Genomic DNA, 20,615 nt, shown 5'->3' on the forward strand with positions numbered 1-20,615 from the left:
AGGAGACCCCAGTTCAATTCCTGGACCGGGAAGATCTGCTGGAGAAGGGTTAGGCAACCCACTCCAGTATCCTAGCCTGGAGAATTCCATGGACTATATAGTGCATGGAGTTGCAAAGAGTCGGACATGACAACAACTTTCACTTTACTTCATTTCCATGGTACAAACCAGAATTTTTTCGTTGAAACAGAAATTTCACCACACACCCCACCCCACCCCCATCTTTGCCCTACTTGTGCTTCTTTTGGCTTCTTCTCCACAGGCAGTGATGAGGCAGTGGTGGACACCAGCAGGCGTGTGGGTGGAGCCCTAGCAAGGAAGAGTGCTCTCAGAAACAGATTAAATGATGCCATTAAAAGACTGCAAGCCGCAGAGAGAGGTGAGGATCTCAAACAAAACTTAAGCTCATCCGTTTGTTCACTAATATTAAGGTAAACCTCTGAGGAAAGAGTAAGTGGTTCGCTGCTTATTAATCTTTTTATAAATAATATTGCTTTCTGATGACAAAAGAAACTGTTTATCTCACACACACAGACACACACAGACATACACACACATACACAAAAGTCCTGGAAGATAATAAAAGCTGTAGCTACATCACCTAGGGATGACAATTAAATTTAAGAGCATTTTCCTCCAGTCTTGTGTGTGTGTGTGTGTGTGTGTGTGTGTGTGTGTGTGAGTGAATGAGATCAGGATGTTTATACTGTTGGGTAACCTACTTTCTTGTGAACATCCTTTTTCATTAACAAGTAAGCCCTAATTTGGTTATTGGGTTTCTCTGGCCCCAGCAATAAACAGCTGCTCTCTGTTACATAGCATGTCTTTCTTATAGTGCAAGCAGAGAAACCACCTAGCCAGAGAGGGAAACAAGGGCACTCATGTGGCCTAATCTGAAACTGCGGGGGTATCTCACAAAGATGTGATGGGGAGCAGATGTGCCTTGCCCGGCATAGTGAAAGTTAGCAGATTGCTGCTGGATGTGGTGTTTCACTACACGGAGCAGATCCGGCAGCAGTACCACAGGACACCAAAGCCCTGGCCAGATGGGTCTGTCTCATCAGTATCATCAGAGCTGCTGCATGCTAAGCCCTGCACTGCATTTTACAAACATCATCTCATGTGGGAAAGTATTGCTTTTAGGCAGATGTGAACCCCAAGGCTTGTCAAGTTTGGGGAGCTTGCTCTGAACGGTACAGCAATACAAAGACGATGACCCAGGATTCAAAGCCACAACCGTCACGAGTTCAGAACATGAGAGGTTGAGTTAAATGTTTCTCTGGTTAAAAAAAGAAAAAGAAGCTAAACCTCACCTGAGAGATTTTTGTTTTTATTACAGAAGTAATGCATGCCCATTGTAGAAAAATTAGAAAATATAGATAACAAAAGAGAAAAAAACAAGGGAACTCTGTTATAATTTCATTATCTAGGAAACAAACATTTTGTTGTAGACTTGTTTTTATTTTAAATATATGACTTAAAAATTGCACTATAGATCTCTTTTGAAACTTACTTTTCTTATTCAAAAGTACCTTTCCTTACCAATTTATGTCTGTACTAGAGCATCATTTTTATGGCAGAAGGTGTCCTACAGAGATGAAAGTGATATTTACAGTAAATTTCAGGCAAACATTTTATGAGTTAGTATCTCATGCACATTTTGTATAGGTTTCTCACCAGGTCTCTAACCTGAAGTAGTATTACTCTTTTTAAAAAAAAATTACCTCTAATTTGAAAATGTTTTAAATGAACTACCTGACTTTATTGAGACTTTATAGAGTCTTTCAATCTCATTTGTCAATACTGTTTACAGTATTCTTATGCACCTAACTTACACCATGATTAACATGCATGTAAAGGTCTCAGTTAGACTGAAAAGCCTAAACCTGAGGTCTGTTTCATCCCAGTGATTAAATGAGTATCCATGATCCCATCAAAGGCCCTACTTCTTTGCAAAATAAATGTCCTTGTGCTCTGTGTGAAGGTGATGCTCAGCAGCGCCTGGGTCAGTCCCAGCTGATCACCGCAGAAGCTAACAAGACCACAATGGAAGTCCAAGAGGCAACCGCCCCGATGGCTAGCAATCTAACCAACTGGTCACAGAATCTTCAAAGTTTTGACTCTTCTGCTTACAACACTGCTGTGGATTCTGCCAGAGATGCAGGTATCACCTAGCAACTTCACAGCTTGCATCCAATTGAGGAACTGGCCATTAAATCCTGCATATCTTTCATTAAGAAACAGTTTTTTTTTTTTTTTCATTTGAGTTTGAGATTAGAATGTTGTAGAAGTTAGCTTGTGTGCTTAATCGCTCAGTCATATCTGACTCTTTGTGACCCCATGGACTATAGCCCACCAGGCTCCTCTGTCCAGGCAAGAATACTGGAGTGGGTTGCCATACAAAACAAGTAAATTAAAAAGCATAATGTGATATGAGAGTTCATAAAGACTCTAAAGTGGCTCCATTTCTCTGAGAGAATTGAGGGGAGAGAAACCCTATTTTGTTCGCATTTTCATAACCAACATTTAATGTAATGCTTTAAATGTGCTCTACTGCCTTTAATGTTAAACACTATTATACTATATAATAATAGTCATTTTATAGTATGGCTCTTGTGGTCAGTGATCCAAATAACATACATTTACCTCTGTATTAATAAACACACTAAACTGATAGTAGCTAATTATTTACCTAATTTCTTTCCTTTTGTTGGAGAAGCAGTTTGTTTCCTAAGTACAGAAAAGAGATGTTTCCTAGGTCCTCACTGAAATAGTCTCCTGAAGTATGAAAATGAAAGTCGCTCAGTCGTGTCTGACTCTTTACGACCCCATGGACTGTACAGTCCATGGAATTCTCCAGGCCACAATACTGGAGTGGGTAACCTTTCCCTTCTCCAGGGGATCTTCCCAACCCAGAGATCAAACCCAGGTCTCCCACATTACAGGTGGATTCTTTACCAGCTCAGCCTCCAGGGAAGCCCTATTCTCCTGAATCTGAGTTTAATTTGGCTCCAGGAAGAGGCTTGCTTTTGCTCAGCTGCTCATGCTCAGTGACCATGCCCTGCCCTTAGCTAGGAGTTTGCCCAGAGGTATTTGTTTTCTACTCTGGTGGTTCTCGAACACAAGTGTGCATCAGAACCACCTGGACCCTATCCCCATATTGCTGGTCTGGGGACCACACATTGAGAACCACTGCTTCAGTCCATGAAACTTTTAAGAGAGCTATGCTATTCTCTGTTTTGGATTTTTTTTTTTTTTCATCAAGTTGTATCCTCATGATTTGTGCTCTTTTCTCTGTGTAAATTATATATCCCCTCCTCCTCCCTACCTCCTCCCCCCTACACACACAAAAAGAAAATAACCTTAAAAATCAGTATGGTCTGCTCATACTATCACCTTCGTCTAGGATCATAGATCATGACTCCCCATAGATCATGACCCCCAACCTTGGCACAACTGCCACTTTTCTGGGCACGCTCCCTTATTTCTTCCATCCAGCTCTGCTTCTGCTGGGACCACTGCAGTGGCATTGTGATAAGTGAACAGCCATCTTAGAAAAGAACCTTCCCACCCACCCCACCTTGCCCAGCATTTCTTTTGACCTGTTATATCAGTTAGAAATGTAAGCAGAACTTGTGCTCTTTAGTGAAACATCTGTGTATCTGTCATGGGTCCCGCCCTTTAGAAATGTACATTGTATGTCAGCTTGCTCTGCATACAATTTATAGATCAATATGTATTGTAACCCACTCCAGTACTCTTGCCTGGAAAATCCCATGGACAGAGCAGCCTGGAAGGCTGCAGTCCATGGGGTTGCTGAGGGCTGGACACGACTGAGCAACTTCACTTTCACTTTTCACTTTCATGCATTGGAGAAGGAAATGGCAACCCATTCCAGTGTTCTTGCCTGGAGAATCCCAGGGACAGGGAGCCTGGTGGGCTGCCATCTATGGGGTCGCACAGAGTTGGACACGACTGAAGTGACTTAGCAGCAGCAGCAGCAGCAGCTTGTATTGTAAACATCGCAGAATAGAAACTGATTATGCTTTGGACTTAACTATTAATTTTTTAGAATTAAATATAGTTTCTTATAGTTCTACCAGAAGTAACCATGCATTTGTTATCTCTTCACCTGATTGCTGAAGTAGACTTAACTACTGAGATATCTACTCAAATGATTCATTTTTATTAACCACAGTTGGAAACCTGACAGAGGTTGTCCCTCAGCTCCTGGATCAGCTTCGTACGGTAGAACAGAAGCGGCCTGCAAGCAATGTTTCCGCCAGCATCCAGAGGATCCGAGAGCTCATTGCTCAGACCAGAAGTGTTGCCAGCAAGGTAACCAGTGAAGAGTCATTATCAGTCACTCAGTGATAAGGACAGCGTGAGGCTGAGCTTAGATCCTTGAGCAGCTTCCAGAGCTAGAAACTTTCTACTGTGTAATCCAGCTTGATAGTTCTCAGCTCCATCTGTTCATTAGACTCAGCGAGGAGATTTGAAAACCAAACCAATTCCTGGTCCCAACCATAAAGCAATAATCAGGCTCTCTACATGAGGGCTCAAAACCTGTGGTTTGTTTTCTGTGGTTTGTGGTTTTTTTTTTTTTTTTGGAAGCTCCTCAGTGATTCTGATGTGTAGCCAAGATTCAGAGGTATACTTTTAGCCTAGTCAACATAGCTCATAGAGCAAAAGGAATCAAAGAAGGCCAACCCCAATTAAAGACTCAATTTTATTATTACTATTCATTATCCTAAAAGCTATCTTTGTGTAATTGCTAAATGGAATATTCTTGCTCATCTGCCTTTTCAAAGAATTCTCTGGCACAGCATAGATGATACAAAACTTTTACTGACCTCTCCACCGGCTTAACACATAGCAGCTAAACTGAACAATTTCAACAAAGTCCCCTTTCTGATATGCTGCACAGAAGCAACACAACACTGTAACTAGTGCCAGCATTGATAGGAAATATCCTAACACAACAATTAGCATTTTCACTGTGGCACAACAGGGCTTGTTCTTAGCCCCTTTTCTAATTTGTTTTTTATTCATTTATAGACCAGCATGATTTTTTAAAAACCAAATTATTATTTGATTGGTTTTATTTTCTCAATTGCAAGTCAACCTGAACAGACTATTGGCCCTAACTACTGACAGAATTAAGAATTGGAAATCAACTGTTTTGTAATGAAGGAAATTATTATTGCTAACTTTTAAATAATATATGATAATTAGCCCTACACCACAAATCACCTTTTAGATACCTTGGAGAATATTGCAGAAGAGATTTATTGTCAGTAAATGGCATTTCCAAAGCTAGGTTTCTGTGAATGCCTTCTGGTACTTTTGTTTCTATGGAGTAGAATTTAGGAGCCTTAATCACCTAAAACCATTTTCTGAAGAAAGTCCTGGCAATGCCTTTGGGAACCCACATAGCTCCCCAAAGGGAGATGCTTTCTAAAACAAATGGATATCTTTTTCAAACTCTCAATTTTTATAGACTTTAACCTCATATACTACTTGAGTATTTACTACGATGTATTCTTCTCAACTGGCAACATAGGACAGCTGCACCTTAGGCACTTGGAAATATAATCTTGAACTCACTTGCCATCAATATTAACTAAATTAATATTAGTCAATTGATGTAATATATCTAATTATTCATAAATATTTGCATTATGGCGTGAATATACACAGTCCTTCCACTTCTGAATATTCTGAAAATCACCTTGAATCAGACCAGGTCAGCATGTTATATTGGGCCTCTTAGAAATGCACTTTCTGAATTGTGCTTCATTGTGATGCCTTTCTAAGGATTATTATAAGGAAAATCTTAATGAAGTCATCATTACAGTTATTATGATAGAGCCAGACACTGGAAAACACTTTATAGTTCCTTGTTTCATCCTCTTAACAAATCTTTTTTCCTCATATAACGATGAGGAAACTGCAGGTTAAGTGATTTGCTCATGGTTCCACAGCTAGTAAGTGGTACAGCCAAGTTTCAAGACCTCATATAAGACTTAGGAGCTGGGTCTAGACCCCTCCCAACTGTCTAAACATGGTCTAGGATACTGCTCACAGCCTCACCAGTGCTCCTCTTTTGAAGACCCTAGGGAAAAAGTCCTAGCTGTATTAGAAGCCAAGATTAATTATTATTCTCCTGATCAATTAGTTGTTAAATTTATAGACCTTGTGAATTGTATAACAAAGTATCCTTTCAAGCTGTTTAGTTCACTTTAACCAAATACGTAGTTCATTGTGGAATTCATATTTACCCTCATTCTTAGACCTACTTTGTTGCCTTTTTGTTTTGCTTTCTTTCACCTAGCTTTAAATTTAAGCTGTATTACCTTTAAATCCTTTCTCCAACAGATGAGGACATAAGTAAACAAAGGCTTGGAGGTCATGAGTAAAGCTCAGAGACCTCATAAGAAATGAGGGAAGCCCATTGAGCCCATGGGAAAGCACTATGCCCATTTCTGTACTTCTGCATTTTAATGAAATAATTTTCTAACTTCAGATCCAAGTCTCCATGATGTTTGATGGCCAGTCGGCAGTCGAGGTGCACCCCAGAGCCAGCATGGATGACTTAAAGACCTATACATCTCTGAGCCTGTACATGAAGCCTCCTCCTGTGAAGCAATCAGAACTGGCTGTGACTGCAGATCAGTTCATCCTGTACCTCGGAAGCAAAAACGTAAGAGCAAGTGGTTTTAAAAGATGGAATTACATTCAAAGGAAAGATAAGTGCTTTTCTCTTGCCTCAAAAAAAACTACCTGTGCAAACAAACAAAATTCCCATTCTAGCACCTCAGAAGGTGTAGATCAGAAGGCCAAGACTAAAGTAGCAATTCCTTCTTTGTGTGGGACAGATAATTCTTCCTCTGTGGGGATATTTCGTGGTTTCCTAAATCACCCTTGCACTGCAAACTCAGGAGTCTGAATGCTGCATTTCAAAGACATCCAGAGTACAGAGACTTACTGTATTTAATGCTGAACCCTGCTTGAAGGTATATAGCAGTCGGTATTGGCAGGCGGCATTATATTCCCAGATTAACGAAACAAGGTTAGCACCTTCCGGGCAGCCGTCAAATGTCCACAAGCCCAGAGTTGCTCGCCTTCCTGTCCAGGATATACTTAGACAGGACCAGAGGAGTATGGTGGGGGTTGGGTAGTAGGCAGGGGCCTCACACTGATGCAGCAATAGGAAGGCTGGAAAGGAGGAGGCGCTGCCCAGTCTAACAGGCACTCTGATAATAACTTAAGACAGATATGCCTTATAGACAGCCAAACGTTTAGATTGCTAATTGTCCTTTAAAGAAATGAGAACAAAAGATGATATTCATTCATATGAATTTTATTTATAAGACTTCTTAACATTTCAGGCCAAAAAAGAGTACATGGGTCTTGCAATCAAAAATGACAACCTGGTGTACGTTTATAATTTGGGAACTAAGGATGTAGAGATTCCCCTGGACTCCAAGCCTGTCAGTACCTGGCCTGCTTACTTCAGCATTGTCAAGATTGAAAGGTAAAGTGAATCCATGACGCAGGGCTGATCTGCACATTTCATAAGAAATCTATTGAATGCACTCACACACACACAGATACATACACACAGTCTTTCTGTGGATGTTGCTCCTCTTTCTTCCATTATTTATGTATTTCTTCACAAGTACCTTGGTAGAAAACAAAAAATTAGAAAAAATAGTCATCACTTCTAAATAGAAATCTGATTATTAGTTGTTTTTTTTCTAATCTGGCCAATCCACAAATCCAGTTCCAAGGTGGAATGTGGTGTTTCCCCTTCCCATTGATTGCTGACATTCTGTAAATGCTTATGAAAATGACAAAATCAAGTCACCAAGTCTGTGATGAAGGGATTTTCACATTTTGACATCTAAAAATAAAAATAATGTATCTTATACAAATTATCTGGCTACTAAGGAGTGAAAATTCTTTATCTGAACAGGGTAGGAAAACATGGAAAGGTGTTTTTAACAGTCCCAAGTCTAAGTAGCACCGCAGAGGAAAAGTTTATTAAAAAGGGGGAATTTTCTGGAGATGACTCCTTGTTGGATCTGGATCCCGAAGACACTGTGTTTTATGTTGGGGGTGTGCCATCAAACTTCAAGGTGAGCTATCCAGCCGTATTTTTGCTTAATTGCAAATCTACAGTGATTGTTTTTAGAAGTCCATAACACCTTCAGTGACTCGGGGTTGACTGGAAGCCTTGATACCTTAAAAATAGAGTTTAGGTCAGTGGTTGGTAGAATTCTGAATCAGGGTCTGTAAATATGCTATGTAAATCTGATCTCTGCTACACATATTTTCATAGTATCAAATACTTTCATGCTATAGCTAAAACTTGAATATCAAATGGGTTTTAATCTGATACATGCATTTATAATTAATATTACCCCATCTACTGCAAGAATGTCTGTACCTTGTAGGTTTATAGCTAGTCTTCAGGTTTACAGATGACAGTTTCAAAAACTCAGTTATTTCAGCTGATAACACAAGCAGGAAATGAAATACTTGGGATGTGGGAGGGGTAGGATCTAGGGAGACAGATGAGACCTGATGAAGGGCAGGTTCAGGAAGGGCCCAAGAAGATAAGGAGTTGATCTACAATTTCAGGTGCAGAACTATTACTCACTAGTTAGAGGCACATTATTGAACTTTTCTGAGAATTACTTTCTCTCTTTTTATGTGAGGACAGGAATACCTACCTCATGGAGCTAGTGTGAGGATTGACTTTGGTCATGAATGCATTGTCAGGCGAGTGACTGGCACGTAGTATATGCTCAGTAAACCCATACCCTCTCTGCTAAGGTATGAACAACTGGACAATAATTCTATATCTGAATGGTTTGGCATAGAATAGACACAAACTCAGGTCTAGAATGATATTTCTGTCAATGGGAAGGTCCCCTTGACCTTTGTCTCCCAGCCTGATCTGTGTGAACTGGATGAAATGTAGTTGTGGGAGAATTGACTTCATTTCGTTTCACAGCTCCCTGCTAGCTTAAACCTGCCTGGCTTTGTTGGCTGCCTGGAACTGGCCACTTTGAATAATGATGTGATCAGCTTGTACAACTTTAAGCACATCTATAATATGGACCCCTCCAAATCAGTGCCCTGTGCCAGGTAAGAGCATGCTAAGAGCACTAAAAATTTGATGGCTATGCAAGAGCTGCAGATAGGACAAGTGTGGGTCAGTATTCAGGTTTTTAGTCTTTTCTTGGGGAAAATGAATTTTGAAACTGCTTAATAGTCATGCATGTAAACAGCTTTTCAGTTCTTCTCTATCATAATGAGCATGCACAATTATTAAAAAGTTAAACTCCTAAATTGCAGCTTTGGTTTTGGCTAACAGAAACTAGGGTCTCACTGGAACCTTCTGTTCTTAGCACACAGGGTGCTAAGAAAAAAAAAATATATCACAGACAGTTTTTTTTTTAATGCTTCTTTATGTCTCACATGCAGACATCAGGACTTCATTTAAATGCTGTAAGACCCATGGAAAATGTCATGAAAACGTGTTGAAAAGAACCTCATTTGAAAGCATAACAGATACTGTCATGTTTATATGATCCTTGCATTTTTATTTCAGAGACAAACTGGCCTTTACGCAGAGTCGGGCTGCCAGCTATTTCTTCGATGGCTCTAGTTATGCCATAGTGAGGGATATCACGAGGAGAGGGAAGTTTGGTCAGGTGACTCGCTTTGACATCGAAGTTAGAACACCAACTGACAATGGCCTCGTGCTCCTCATGGTCAACGGAGTGAGTAAAAAGTCCTCCATCTTCTCCCTTATTGCCTTTACTTTCCCACCATGCATGTTTCTAGGAACCTTCCCAAGTTGAGTGTGTCATGCCATAAAACTGAAGGTTTAGTTTATAAAGCAAAATTGGCTTTCTTTTCCTGCAGGGACATGATGTCAGCAGTACGAAAAGCAGCCATGAAATGGCATTTCCCTGCGCTAGATTTTTCAGTTCAGTTCATTTCAGTTTAGTCACTCAGTCGTGTCTGACTCTATGTGACCCCATGAATCGCAGCATGCCAGGCCTCCCTGTCCATCACCAACTCCCGGAGTTCACTCAGACTCACGTCCATCGAGTCAGTGATGCCATCCAGCCATCTCATCCTCTGTCGTCCCCTTCTCCTCCTGCCCCCAATCACTCCCAGCATCAGAGTATTTTCCAGTGAGTCAACTCTTTGCATGAGGTGGCCAAAGTACTACAGTTTCAGCTTCAGCGTCATTCCTTCCAAAGAAATCCCAGGGCTGATCTCCTTTAGGATGGACTGGTTGGATCTCCTTGCAGTCCAAGGGACTCTCAAGAGTCTTCTCCAACACCACAGTTCAAATGCATCAGTTCTTCGGTGCTCAACCTTCTTCACAGTTCAACTCTCACATCCATACATGACCACAGGAAAAACCATAGCCTTGACTAGATGGACCTTAGTTGGCAAAGTAATGTCTCTGCTTTTCAATATGCTGTCTAGGTTGGTCATAATTTTTTTTCCAAGGAGTAAGCGTCTTTTAATTTCATGGCTGCAGTCACCGTCTGTAGTGATTTTGGAGCCCCCAAAAATAAAGTCTGACACTGTTTCCCCATCTATTTCCCATGAAGTGATGGCCCCAGATGCCATGATCTTCGTTTTCTGAATGTTGAGCTTTAAGCCAACTTTTTCACACTCCACTTTCACTTTCATCAAGAGGCTTTTTAGTTCCTCTTCACTTTCTTCCATAAGAGTGGTGTCATCTGCATATCTGAGGTTATTGATATTTCTCCTGGCAATCTTGATTCCAGCTTTTACTTCTTCCAGCCCAGGGTTTCTCATGATGTACTCTGCATAGAAGTTAAATCAGCAGGGTGACAATATACAGCCTTGACGTACTCCTTTTCTTATTTGAAACCAGTCTGTTGTTCCATGTCCAGTTCTAACTGTTGCTTCCTGGCATGCATATAGGTTTCTCAAGAGGCAGGTCAGGTGGTCTGGTATGCCCATCTCTTGAAGAATTTTCCACAGTTTATTGTGATCCATACAGTCAAAGGCTTTGGCATAGTCAATAAAGCAGAAATAGATGTTTTTCTGGAACTCTATTGCTTTTTCCATGATCCAGCAGATGTTGGCAGTTTGATCTCTGGTTCCTCTGCCTTTTCTAAAACCAGCTTGAACATCAGGGAGTTCACGGTTCACATACTGCTGAAGCCTGGCTTGGAGAATTTTGAGCATTACTTTACTAGCATGTGAGATGAGTGCAATTGTGCGGTAGTTTGAGCATTCTTTGGCATTGCCTTTCTTTGGGATTGGAATGAAAACTGACCTTTTCCAGTCCTGTGGCCACTGCTGAGTTTTCCAAATTTGCTGGCATATTAAGTGTAGCACTTTCACAGCATCATCTTTCAGGATTTGAAATAGCTCAACTGGAATTCCATCACCTCCACTAGCTTTGTTCATAGTGATGCTTTCTAAGGCCCACTTGACTTCACATTCCAGGATGTCTGGCTCTGGGTGAGTGATCACACCATTGTGATTATCTTGGTCTTGAAGATCTTTTTGTACAGTTCTGTGTATTCTTGCCACCTCTTAATATCTTCTCCTTCTGTTAGGTCCATACCATTTCTGTCCTTTATCAAGCCCATCTTTGCATGAAATATTCCCTTGGTATCTCTAATTTTCTTGAAGAGATCTCTAGTCTTTCCCATTCTGTTGTTTTCCTGTATTTCTTTGCATTGATTGCTGAGGAAGGCTTTCTTATTTCTTCTTGCTATTCTTTGAAATTCTGCATTCAGATGCTTGTATCTTTCCTTTTCTCCTTTGCTTTTCACCTCTCTTCTTTTCACAGCTATTTGTAAGGCCTCCCCAGACAGCCATTTTGCTTTTTTGCATTTCTTTTCCATGGGGATGGTCTTGATCCCTGTCTCCTGTACAATGTCACGAACCTCAGTCCATAGTTCATCAGGCACTCTATCAGATCTAGGCCCTTAAATCTATTTCTCACTTCCACTGTATAATCATAAGGGATTTGATTTAGGTCATACCTGAATGGTCTAGTGGTTTTCCCTACTTTCTTCAATTTAAGTTTGAATTTGGCAATAAGGAGTTCATGTTCTGAGCCACAGTTAGCTCCTGGTCTTCTTTTTGTTGACTGTATAAAGCTTCTCCATCTTTGGCTGCAAAGAATATAATCAATCTGATTTCGGTGTTGACCATCTGGTGATGTCCATGTGTAGAGTCTTCTCTTGTGTTTGTTGGAAGAGGGTGTTTGCTATGACCAGTGCATTTTCTTGGCAAAACTCTGTTAGTCTTTGCCCTGCTTCGTTCCGTATTCCAAGGCCAAATTTGCCTGTTACTCCAGGTGTTTCTTGACTTCCTACTTTTGCATTCCAGTCCCCTGTAATGAAAAGGACATCTGTTTTGGGTGTTAGTTCTAAAAGGTCTTGTAGGTCTTCATAGAACCGTTCAACTTCAGCTTCTTCAGCGTTAACTGGTTGGGGCATAGACTTGGATTACTGTGATATTGAATGGTTTGCCTTGGAAATGAACAGAGGTCGTTCTGTCGTTTTTGAGATTGCATCCAAGTACTGCATTTCGGACTCTTTTGTTGACCATGATGGCTACGCCATTTCTTCTAAGGGATTCCTATCCACAGTAGTAGATATAATGGTCATCTGAGTTAAATTCACCCATTCCAGTCCATTTTAGTTCTCTGATTCCTAGAATGTTGATGTTCACTCTTGCCATCTTTTGTTTGGCCACTTCCAATTTGCCTTGATTCATGGACCTGACAGTCCAGGTTCCTACGCAATTTGCTCTTTACAGCATCGAACCTTGCTTCTATCACTAGTCACATCCACAGCTGGGTATTGTTTTTGCTTTGGCTCCATCCCTTCATTCTTTCTGGAGTTATTTCTCCACTGATCTCCAGTAGCATATTGGGCACCTACTGACCTGGGGAGTTCCTCTTTCAGTGTCCTATCATTTTGCCTTTTCATACTGTTCATGGGGTTCTCAAGGCAAGAATACTCAAGTGGTTTGCCATTCCCTTCTCCAGTGGACCACATTCTGTCAGACCTCTCCACCATGACTCGCCTGTCTTGGGTGGCCCCACAGGCATGGCTTAGTTTCATTGAGTTAGACAAGGCTGTGGTCCTAGTGTGGTTAGATTGACTAGCTTTCTGTGATTATGGTTTCGGTGTGTCTGCCCTCTGATGTCCTCTTGCAACATCTACCGTCTTACTTGGGTTTCTCTTACCTTGGACGTGAGGTATCTCTTCACGGCCGCTCCAGCAAAGCGCAGCTGCTGCTCCTTACCTTGGACAAGGGGTATCTCCTCACCGCTGCCCCTCCTGACCTTGAACGTGGAATAGCTCCTCTAGGCCCTCCTGTGCCCGTGCAGCCAGCGCTCCTTGAACGTGGGATTACTCCTCCCGGCCGCCTCCCCTGGCCTTGGACATGGGGTAGCTCCTCTTGGCTGCACTCTCGGCCGCCGCCCCTGACCTCTTGACAGTTCCTGCACCATCACAGCCTGGCACTCTCAGCCGCTGCCCCTGACCTCGGACGTGGGGTAACTCCTCTTGGCCGCCGCCCCTCAGGCATGGGGTCCTCCCAGCTTCTGCCCCTGACCTCGGATGTGCGGTAGCTCCTCTCAGCCGTGCTATGTGCACCGGTCGCAGCCGCCCACGCTATATTTTTAGATGTATATTAAATATAATACATTCAATAAACTAAGAGAACTTTGGTGAAAATCAGCACCAAGATCTAAATGAGCATCAGTTCAGTTGCTGTCATGTCCGACTCTTTGTATATGTCAACAGAAATTTAGCACTTTCTTTTTAAATCATATGCCCTAATCAGTTAGAAAAGAGTTTGAATGCTTAACATATGTGTGTATATATATGCATTTCTTTATTAATGATATACACATACTGTATATGAATATAATATTTAAAACTAGGAAAAATATAATTTATATAAATATAAAATGCTGAAGTAAATGCACGTTTAAAATGGTAGTAGTGGTTTAGCTGCCAAGTCGTGTCCAACTCTTGCGACCCCGTGGATTGTAGCCCTCCAGGCTCCTCTGTTCATGAGATTCTCCAGGCAAGAAAACAAAGAAGTTTAAAATATTATTTTTATTTTGCTAATGACACAAAAAGTATTAATGGTAGTATTAGTGAGAACAATGTAATTAAATATGTTTAAGTATTTTTTAAGTCACATTAAATTCTTTGTGATACTGAAGTCTTATCATGAGTCCAGTTTATTTCAGTACCAAGTTTTATTGGCCGTCATAACTAGACAAGATAATTCATATAAATAAAAATGTTGGAAGTATATCATTGGCTATGCTTAGTAAATCATGATATCACTATTATTTCATTCACTGATTGCCAGAAGTTGTCTTGGAAAATGGCTGGCACTTTTCATCTTCCCTGATGTCAGTTCTTGGGAGCTAATCAGATAGTATATCATTTTGTAAACTTTAACAAAAGAATTCAAGACCATTAAAATCTTCATTTGAAAAACTTTTAAACTTAAAAAAAAAAAAACTTCTTTTTCCAAAAAAGTTTTAGTAGTGTAGATATGAGAGTTTTTATGGTAGTACATAAAAACATGAAAAATTACATTGTTTTCATCAGCAAATTTACTTAACAGTAGAAAAATTTTCAGATTCTTTTTTTAAAAAAAACCATCTCTCCAGAGTACAACTTTCTTCCCCACCAAAATAGTTTCTCCTTCATTGTTATAATGTCACTACCTTGAAACAACAGATCAAGTATATTTTTTAAGTAGCTAGTGGGTTTCATACTACTAAAAGACATTTGTCATCACAAGTAAAAGTCAATAAGTTTAGAATAATTCATTTTATAAAGCAAACGTGTAATGCTCTCAAAATTTGACCACATTTTTAGTAATTTGTAGGAATTAATCTGAAAATATCTGTGTGTCTCAGAATATTTTCACATCACAATATTTCAGTAGAAAATAATTATAAATAATTCTACTATTAAGTGGCCTTATTCATAAATCCATGTAACCAGGTACCCATAAACTGCAGTAATTGCAATAGGCTAAACACAAAGAAATCAGTGCAGAGTGGCCCGTGGCCCACCTTCAAGTGTGAAACTTCATTCTCAAAGTGTGAATCTGAATCCTGTGAAAACCCACTCAAGGGACAAAATGAAGGCCCAGAGTAAATCTATGTATTAAATATTAAAAGTTGGCTTCTCTATTTTAGAGTTTTAAAATGAATATAAATTGAAGTTGAAATGTTTTCTTTCTAGTCCCCCAGTGGATTGTGTACCACATTCTTGCTGCTGCTAAGTCACTTCAGTCGTGTCCAACTCTGTGTGACCCCATAGACAGCAGCCCACCAGGGTCCCCCATCCCTGGGATTCTCCACATACTTAGGAGTATATAAACTCTGTCCAAGAGATCACTTTCAGTGAAATAGGGACTTTACCATCACCAACTCAATGAACATAAATTTGAACAAACTCCAGGAGATAGTTAGGGTTGGGGAGTCAGACACGACTTGGCAACTGAACGGCAACCATAATACTTTATTGTTCATATCCACTGAATTCTTGTGTCTGTGAACTGTCTTCTAAAACAAGCAAGCCTGACCAGTAAATTACTTGAGTTGTATAGAATTACTTTGGTTGTTGAATATCATGTGATCTAAGTGCATAACAATTCCATGTTTATTTATGTAAATCCAGTGTTACAGAAGTAGGCCTTCTTTTCCTTTTATCCGTATTTACTGATAATTTTCCAAGATTCTTTTCAGCATACCTTGGAATTATTTTTCAGTGGTACCAATTTTGCTCTTAAAAATGAAAGGTAGTCACATCTGTTGGCCTGTTGCAACATTCAAACATTGCCTTAAAATAGGGCCGTTGAATACATATGGCCTATAGTACTCTGTTTTCAAGATTGTTAAAAATCAATAAGGTAAATTTAAATTTTCATTAATTCACAGGTAAAAACAGTTGAAGATAATTGTTTTAAATTGTGTGTGAATATTAAAACTTTGGTATATGAGATATAACTGCTGATCTGAATGTAGTTGTGATTTTTATTTCATAGTAAGAATTTCAGGAGACTTCTGCAGTCTTCAGACAGTTTCAGTAATAAAGAGTATAGTGTTATTTCTCAAATTCAGCTAAACCTGCTCTTTCATAATAGCAGACTCTTCACGTCTACAACTTTTTTCTTCTCCACAGAGTATGTTTTTCAGCTTGGAAATGCGCAATGGTTACCTACATGTGTTCTATGACTTTGGGTTTAGCAATGGCCCTGTGCATCTTGAAGACACATTAAAGAAAGCTCAAATTAATGATGCAAAATACCATGAGGTACTGATCATTGCAGTTTGAATGCTTTGTTTTATTTATATTTGGATCTATTGATCTAATCACATGGTCAAATGAGATAGGTGAGAAAGTAATTAAACTGAACACTTTCACATATAAAAACCAATGAAGGGCCCTCATATACCCAACTCCAGGATAACATTTGCTTCAAAAGAGTGGACATTTTTGTCATATTGGAGTTTCCTAAAAGAGTCAGTGAAGATACATTTTAATTGCTTCATTGATCAAAAGACTCCTATTGATATTCAATATATTGATTATGATGGCACTTCTGTACATTTGTTGAAAATGAGAATGTAGATATACAGCTATTTTGTTTTTGCTTTTTCCTTGAGTCCCATTAAATATAAAAAGAGTAAATATAAGTGAAGAATTTCCTTTTTAAACCTTTTCTCCAAAACTTAGAAAATAGTAACACAAATTTTCTTATAAAATGAGAACCCGCAAAGAATGCTCATCTGTCTTGACACAGATGTGCAGTATACTGATATTTCATCTGTTTTTACTAACAACTACTTTAAATCTATACTTTATTAAAATATGTAGAAGTCATAGTATCATCTAAGTTGAACTAAAATGCAGAGTAGAGGCTATATTTCTCTTTTCAGTTCAAAGTCGATAGCCTTCATGGGGGTACTTTACAACAGAAGAATATTTTAACTATTTCTCTGACTAGAATTTTCCCACATTCATTAAAGCTTATTGTGTCACCAAAAAATGACATCTAGCAACATGCATACCAGGATTCAGAAGGCACCTGTTTACAGTTTTTTCCTGAATCCCCTCAAAGGAGCAAAATATTAATTAAAAAGTTGATCTCATAACAGAATTTTTCTTGGGCTAGCTGTGAATCCATATGGAATCCTTCTCCAGCAAATGGGAACTTCTGGTAATATGACTAAGAGTTTTCATGTCTGTGAGTAAGGAAAGAAGAGCTATTGCCCATTTTGTAAACAAATAAGTATAAGATCATGGAAGCCCCGCTGTTACAACATAATTAAATAATTATGAATAATAATTAAATTATTATTAAATAATTAAAATACATAGCAATCTTCAAAAAGCTGATTGTTAAGCAATGATCAGGACTTCTTATGTATTATTTCTCCCAGATCTCAATCATTTACCACAATGATAAGAAAATGATTTTGGTAGTTGACAGACGACATGTCAAGAGCATGGATAATGAAAAGATGAAGATACCTTTTACAGACATATACATTGGAGGAGCTCCCCCAGAAATCTTACAATCAAGGTAAGCTTTTTTCTTCTTTTAAGCTGTTTGTTCCTAACACACGGGGCTGAGGACTCAACATCCAGAAGAAGTGTAGTATGTGTTTGAACATACTACTTCTATGCACCTACTTCTATGCACATGTGCAAGGGCACACACACAGTCATATACCTGTGTGCCCTGTGCAGCCAGTCCTTGTGACTCCCTTAAATTAGCATCAGGTAAATGTGATCTACAAAAGTCTTTATTGTTACTCTTAGAACATGGTCTAATGCAGTATTTCTCATCCACAAGAGGAAAGGTGGAGCATATGTGAAAGCAAAGAAGCATTGTGTCCATTTACTTTTGTTTTCGTATTAATTTAGAGTTATTTGAACTCTCAAATAGTATTGAGACTAAACCAAAATTTTAAGCCTGTCCCAGGAGTTGTGAATTAAGTATGTTGTTGTTGTTTAGTCAATGAGTTGTGTCCGACTCTTTTGCGACTCCAAGGATGGTAGCCTGCCAGGCTTTTCTGTCCATCAGATTTCCCAGGCAAGAATATTGGAGTGAGTTGCCATTTCCCCCACGCGGGGATCTTCTCCACCCAGAAATCAAACTTACGTCTCCTGCATTTGCAGGCAGATTCTTTACTGCTGAGCCACCAGGGAAGCCTCATGAATTAAGTATGTGTGCGTGCTAAGTCTCTTCAGTCATATGGACTCTTTGCAACCCTATAGACAGTAGCTCCCCAGGTTCCTCTGTCCATGGGATTCTCCAGGCATGAATACTGGAGTGAGTTGTCCTGCCCTTTTCGAGGGGATCTTCCTGATCCAGGGATCGAACCTATGTCTCCTGCATTGGCAGGTGGGTTCTTGACCACTAGCGCTGCCTGGGAAACCCAAATTAAATGTAATGAAATATTATTCTGATATATTCAGAAATTCAGCTATCTCTCATTACAGTCATTTCATAGCATGAGAGATCCTAACCTGAGAGACAGCATTAGGATATTCTGATATTCCAGTCCAGTCACTCTCAACCCTGGTTCTCATTAGAATGACCTAGAGAATGGTTATAAACATCACTGCCCACAATCATTCTCCAGAAATTCTAATTTTTCTGGGATAAGACCCCAACTTTAAGCTTCCTTTCCAAACTAAATATCCTCAATTCCTTCAGCCATGCCACTTGGGATCTTTAACGATTGTGGTTGCTATATGTGCAGTTTAATCAATCAATTAGCATGTCATCCAGGCATGATCTTGTGAGAGCAGAATACAGTGGGACTATTACTCCTTAGTTTGGTCAGTGTTCATCTAAAATACATTGAAGTCATTGTAACCTACTCAGAATTAACTTCATATTCATTCAGTATCCAATACTATGTTCTTGGGCACTTCCTATCTATTAGGCATAGTGATGGGTACTGTTTTGAGCAAAATGCCATCTTTGATCTTAGAGGATTTCTCACTTGCCTATTGCTCCAAAGTCCCAACGTTCATTGAAAACTTCTCTAGCCTTGGTTGATTAACGTGTTGCAAATAAGACAAGTAATTGAGTTCATGACTCAAGTAGGATTAGTGGACAACTGAAGACATGGGTTCAAATCCTAACTTTCTACTTGTGACATAGGAAAAAAAAAAAGACTTAATATTTCTTAGTTTCATTTTATAGATAAACCTTGTGAAACTGCCAAGAGTTCACAGTTTTTGACCTATACATATGTCGATTCATTATGGTTGAACCTATTAATCATCTGTAAAAGAGAAAGAATAGCATCACCATCTAGCTCTCTGAATTGTTATAAAGATAAAATGAGCTGATGTAAGTTAAAGGATCTTGAAAACTATAAAGAAGTAAACAAATTGGCTCCATGCAGAATAAAGCTGTTCTATATACCAAAATTAGAAATTACTGTGTGCTTATGAAAGAAAGCATGAAAATGTGAATAATTACAAAGCTATTAAAAATAACTATAAATAAAATCAAATTTTACGTCCTGCATATGTGTTGGGTGACATCATCATCACCTCTACCACCATCATCATCACAGCTGTATCAGTAAAGACTGATTTTCTTTTCCAGGACCTTAAGAGCACATCTTCCCCTAGATATCAATTTCAGAGGATGCATGAAGGGCTTCCAGTTCCAAAAGAAAGATTTCAATTTATTAGAACAGACAGAAACCCTGGGAGTTGGCTATGGATGCCCAGAAGACTCTCTTGTAAGTACACAATTGAAAGGTTTTTAATAAATAGACAAAAAACTTACCTCTCTTAAAAGCTGAAAAAACTCTTTTCTCTGTGATCCTATGTACACCTTGGGTTCCTTTCTGCCACCAGCAGAATCATTAAGCTAAAAAGGCTTATGGGAATCCTCTGGACTTGTCCAGTTGCTGCACCCTTCAATGGCTGGAATGCCAAAGGCTAGAGAGGCTATGTGTGTCTTCACTCACTCACAGTAGAGAAAGTAGGCAAGCCGAAACCCCATCTGTTAGCAGCAGCATACAGAAGGAAGGCTAACAGGCCTGAATTCTAGCATAAACTGGAAATCAAAACATAACTATTTATATAGGAGCTAGCAGATAAGGCCTTTGGTATGTAGGAAATGGACATTTTAGGCATTTGATAATTATCACAAACTCTGTATTCATACTTTCTTTGGCACACAGATATCTCGCAGAGCATATTTCAATGGACAGAGTTACATTGCTTCAAGTCAGAAAATATCTTTTTTTGATGGCTTTGAAGGAGGTTTTAATTTCCGAACATTACAGCCAAATGGATTACTGTTCTATTATGCATCAGGGGTAAGTATTTGTTTTTTGTGGTGGAAACTTCTCTGTGCTAATTGTTTTGTCTATTAAAAATACTTCTAAGCACATTAAAAGTAATTTTCAATTCAGGTTAATTTTGACTCCTATACACACATGGAATGTCTCTTTTCAAACAGTTTGTAAAATATTATAAATATATCATATGTGAGTTTTTAACCTGGGCTTC

The 20,615-nt window shown here is 39.3% G+C and overlaps 1 protein-coding gene across 7 annotated transcripts in view; it reads left to right on the plus strand.

The window, feature by feature from the left end:
* Positions 1-20,615, plus strand: part of LAMA4 (laminin subunit alpha 4) — a 144,687-nt gene that overhangs the window by 101,035 nt on the left and 23,037 nt on the right. For all 7 annotated transcript variants that reach the window (XM_042253295.2, XM_060419476.1, XM_004011190.6 and 4 more), the window contains 12 exons: positions 263-379; positions 1,985-2,164; positions 4,199-4,338; positions 6,527-6,703; positions 7,392-7,537; positions 7,979-8,141; positions 9,023-9,156; positions 9,623-9,794; positions 16,248-16,379; positions 17,510-17,652; positions 19,699-19,837; positions 20,285-20,422. In XM_042253295.2, the coding sequence (XP_042109229.1) occupies positions 263-379; positions 1,985-2,164; positions 4,199-4,338; positions 6,527-6,703; positions 7,392-7,537; positions 7,979-8,141; positions 9,023-9,156; positions 9,623-9,794; positions 16,248-16,379; positions 17,510-17,652; positions 19,699-19,837; positions 20,285-20,422 (1,781 nt within the window). The remainder of the gene's footprint in view (positions 1-262; positions 380-1,984; positions 2,165-4,198; positions 4,339-6,526; positions 6,704-7,391; positions 7,538-7,978; positions 8,142-9,022; positions 9,157-9,622; positions 9,795-16,247; positions 16,380-17,509; positions 17,653-19,698; positions 19,838-20,284; positions 20,423-20,615) is intronic.

This window comes from Ovis aries, chromosome 8 (assembly GCF_016772045.2).
Source record: "Ovis aries strain OAR_USU_Benz2616 breed Rambouillet chromosome 8, ARS-UI_Ramb_v3.0, whole genome shotgun sequence".
In the NCBI taxonomy this organism is placed as follows: Eukaryota; Metazoa; Chordata; class Mammalia; order Artiodactyla; family Bovidae; genus Ovis; species Ovis aries.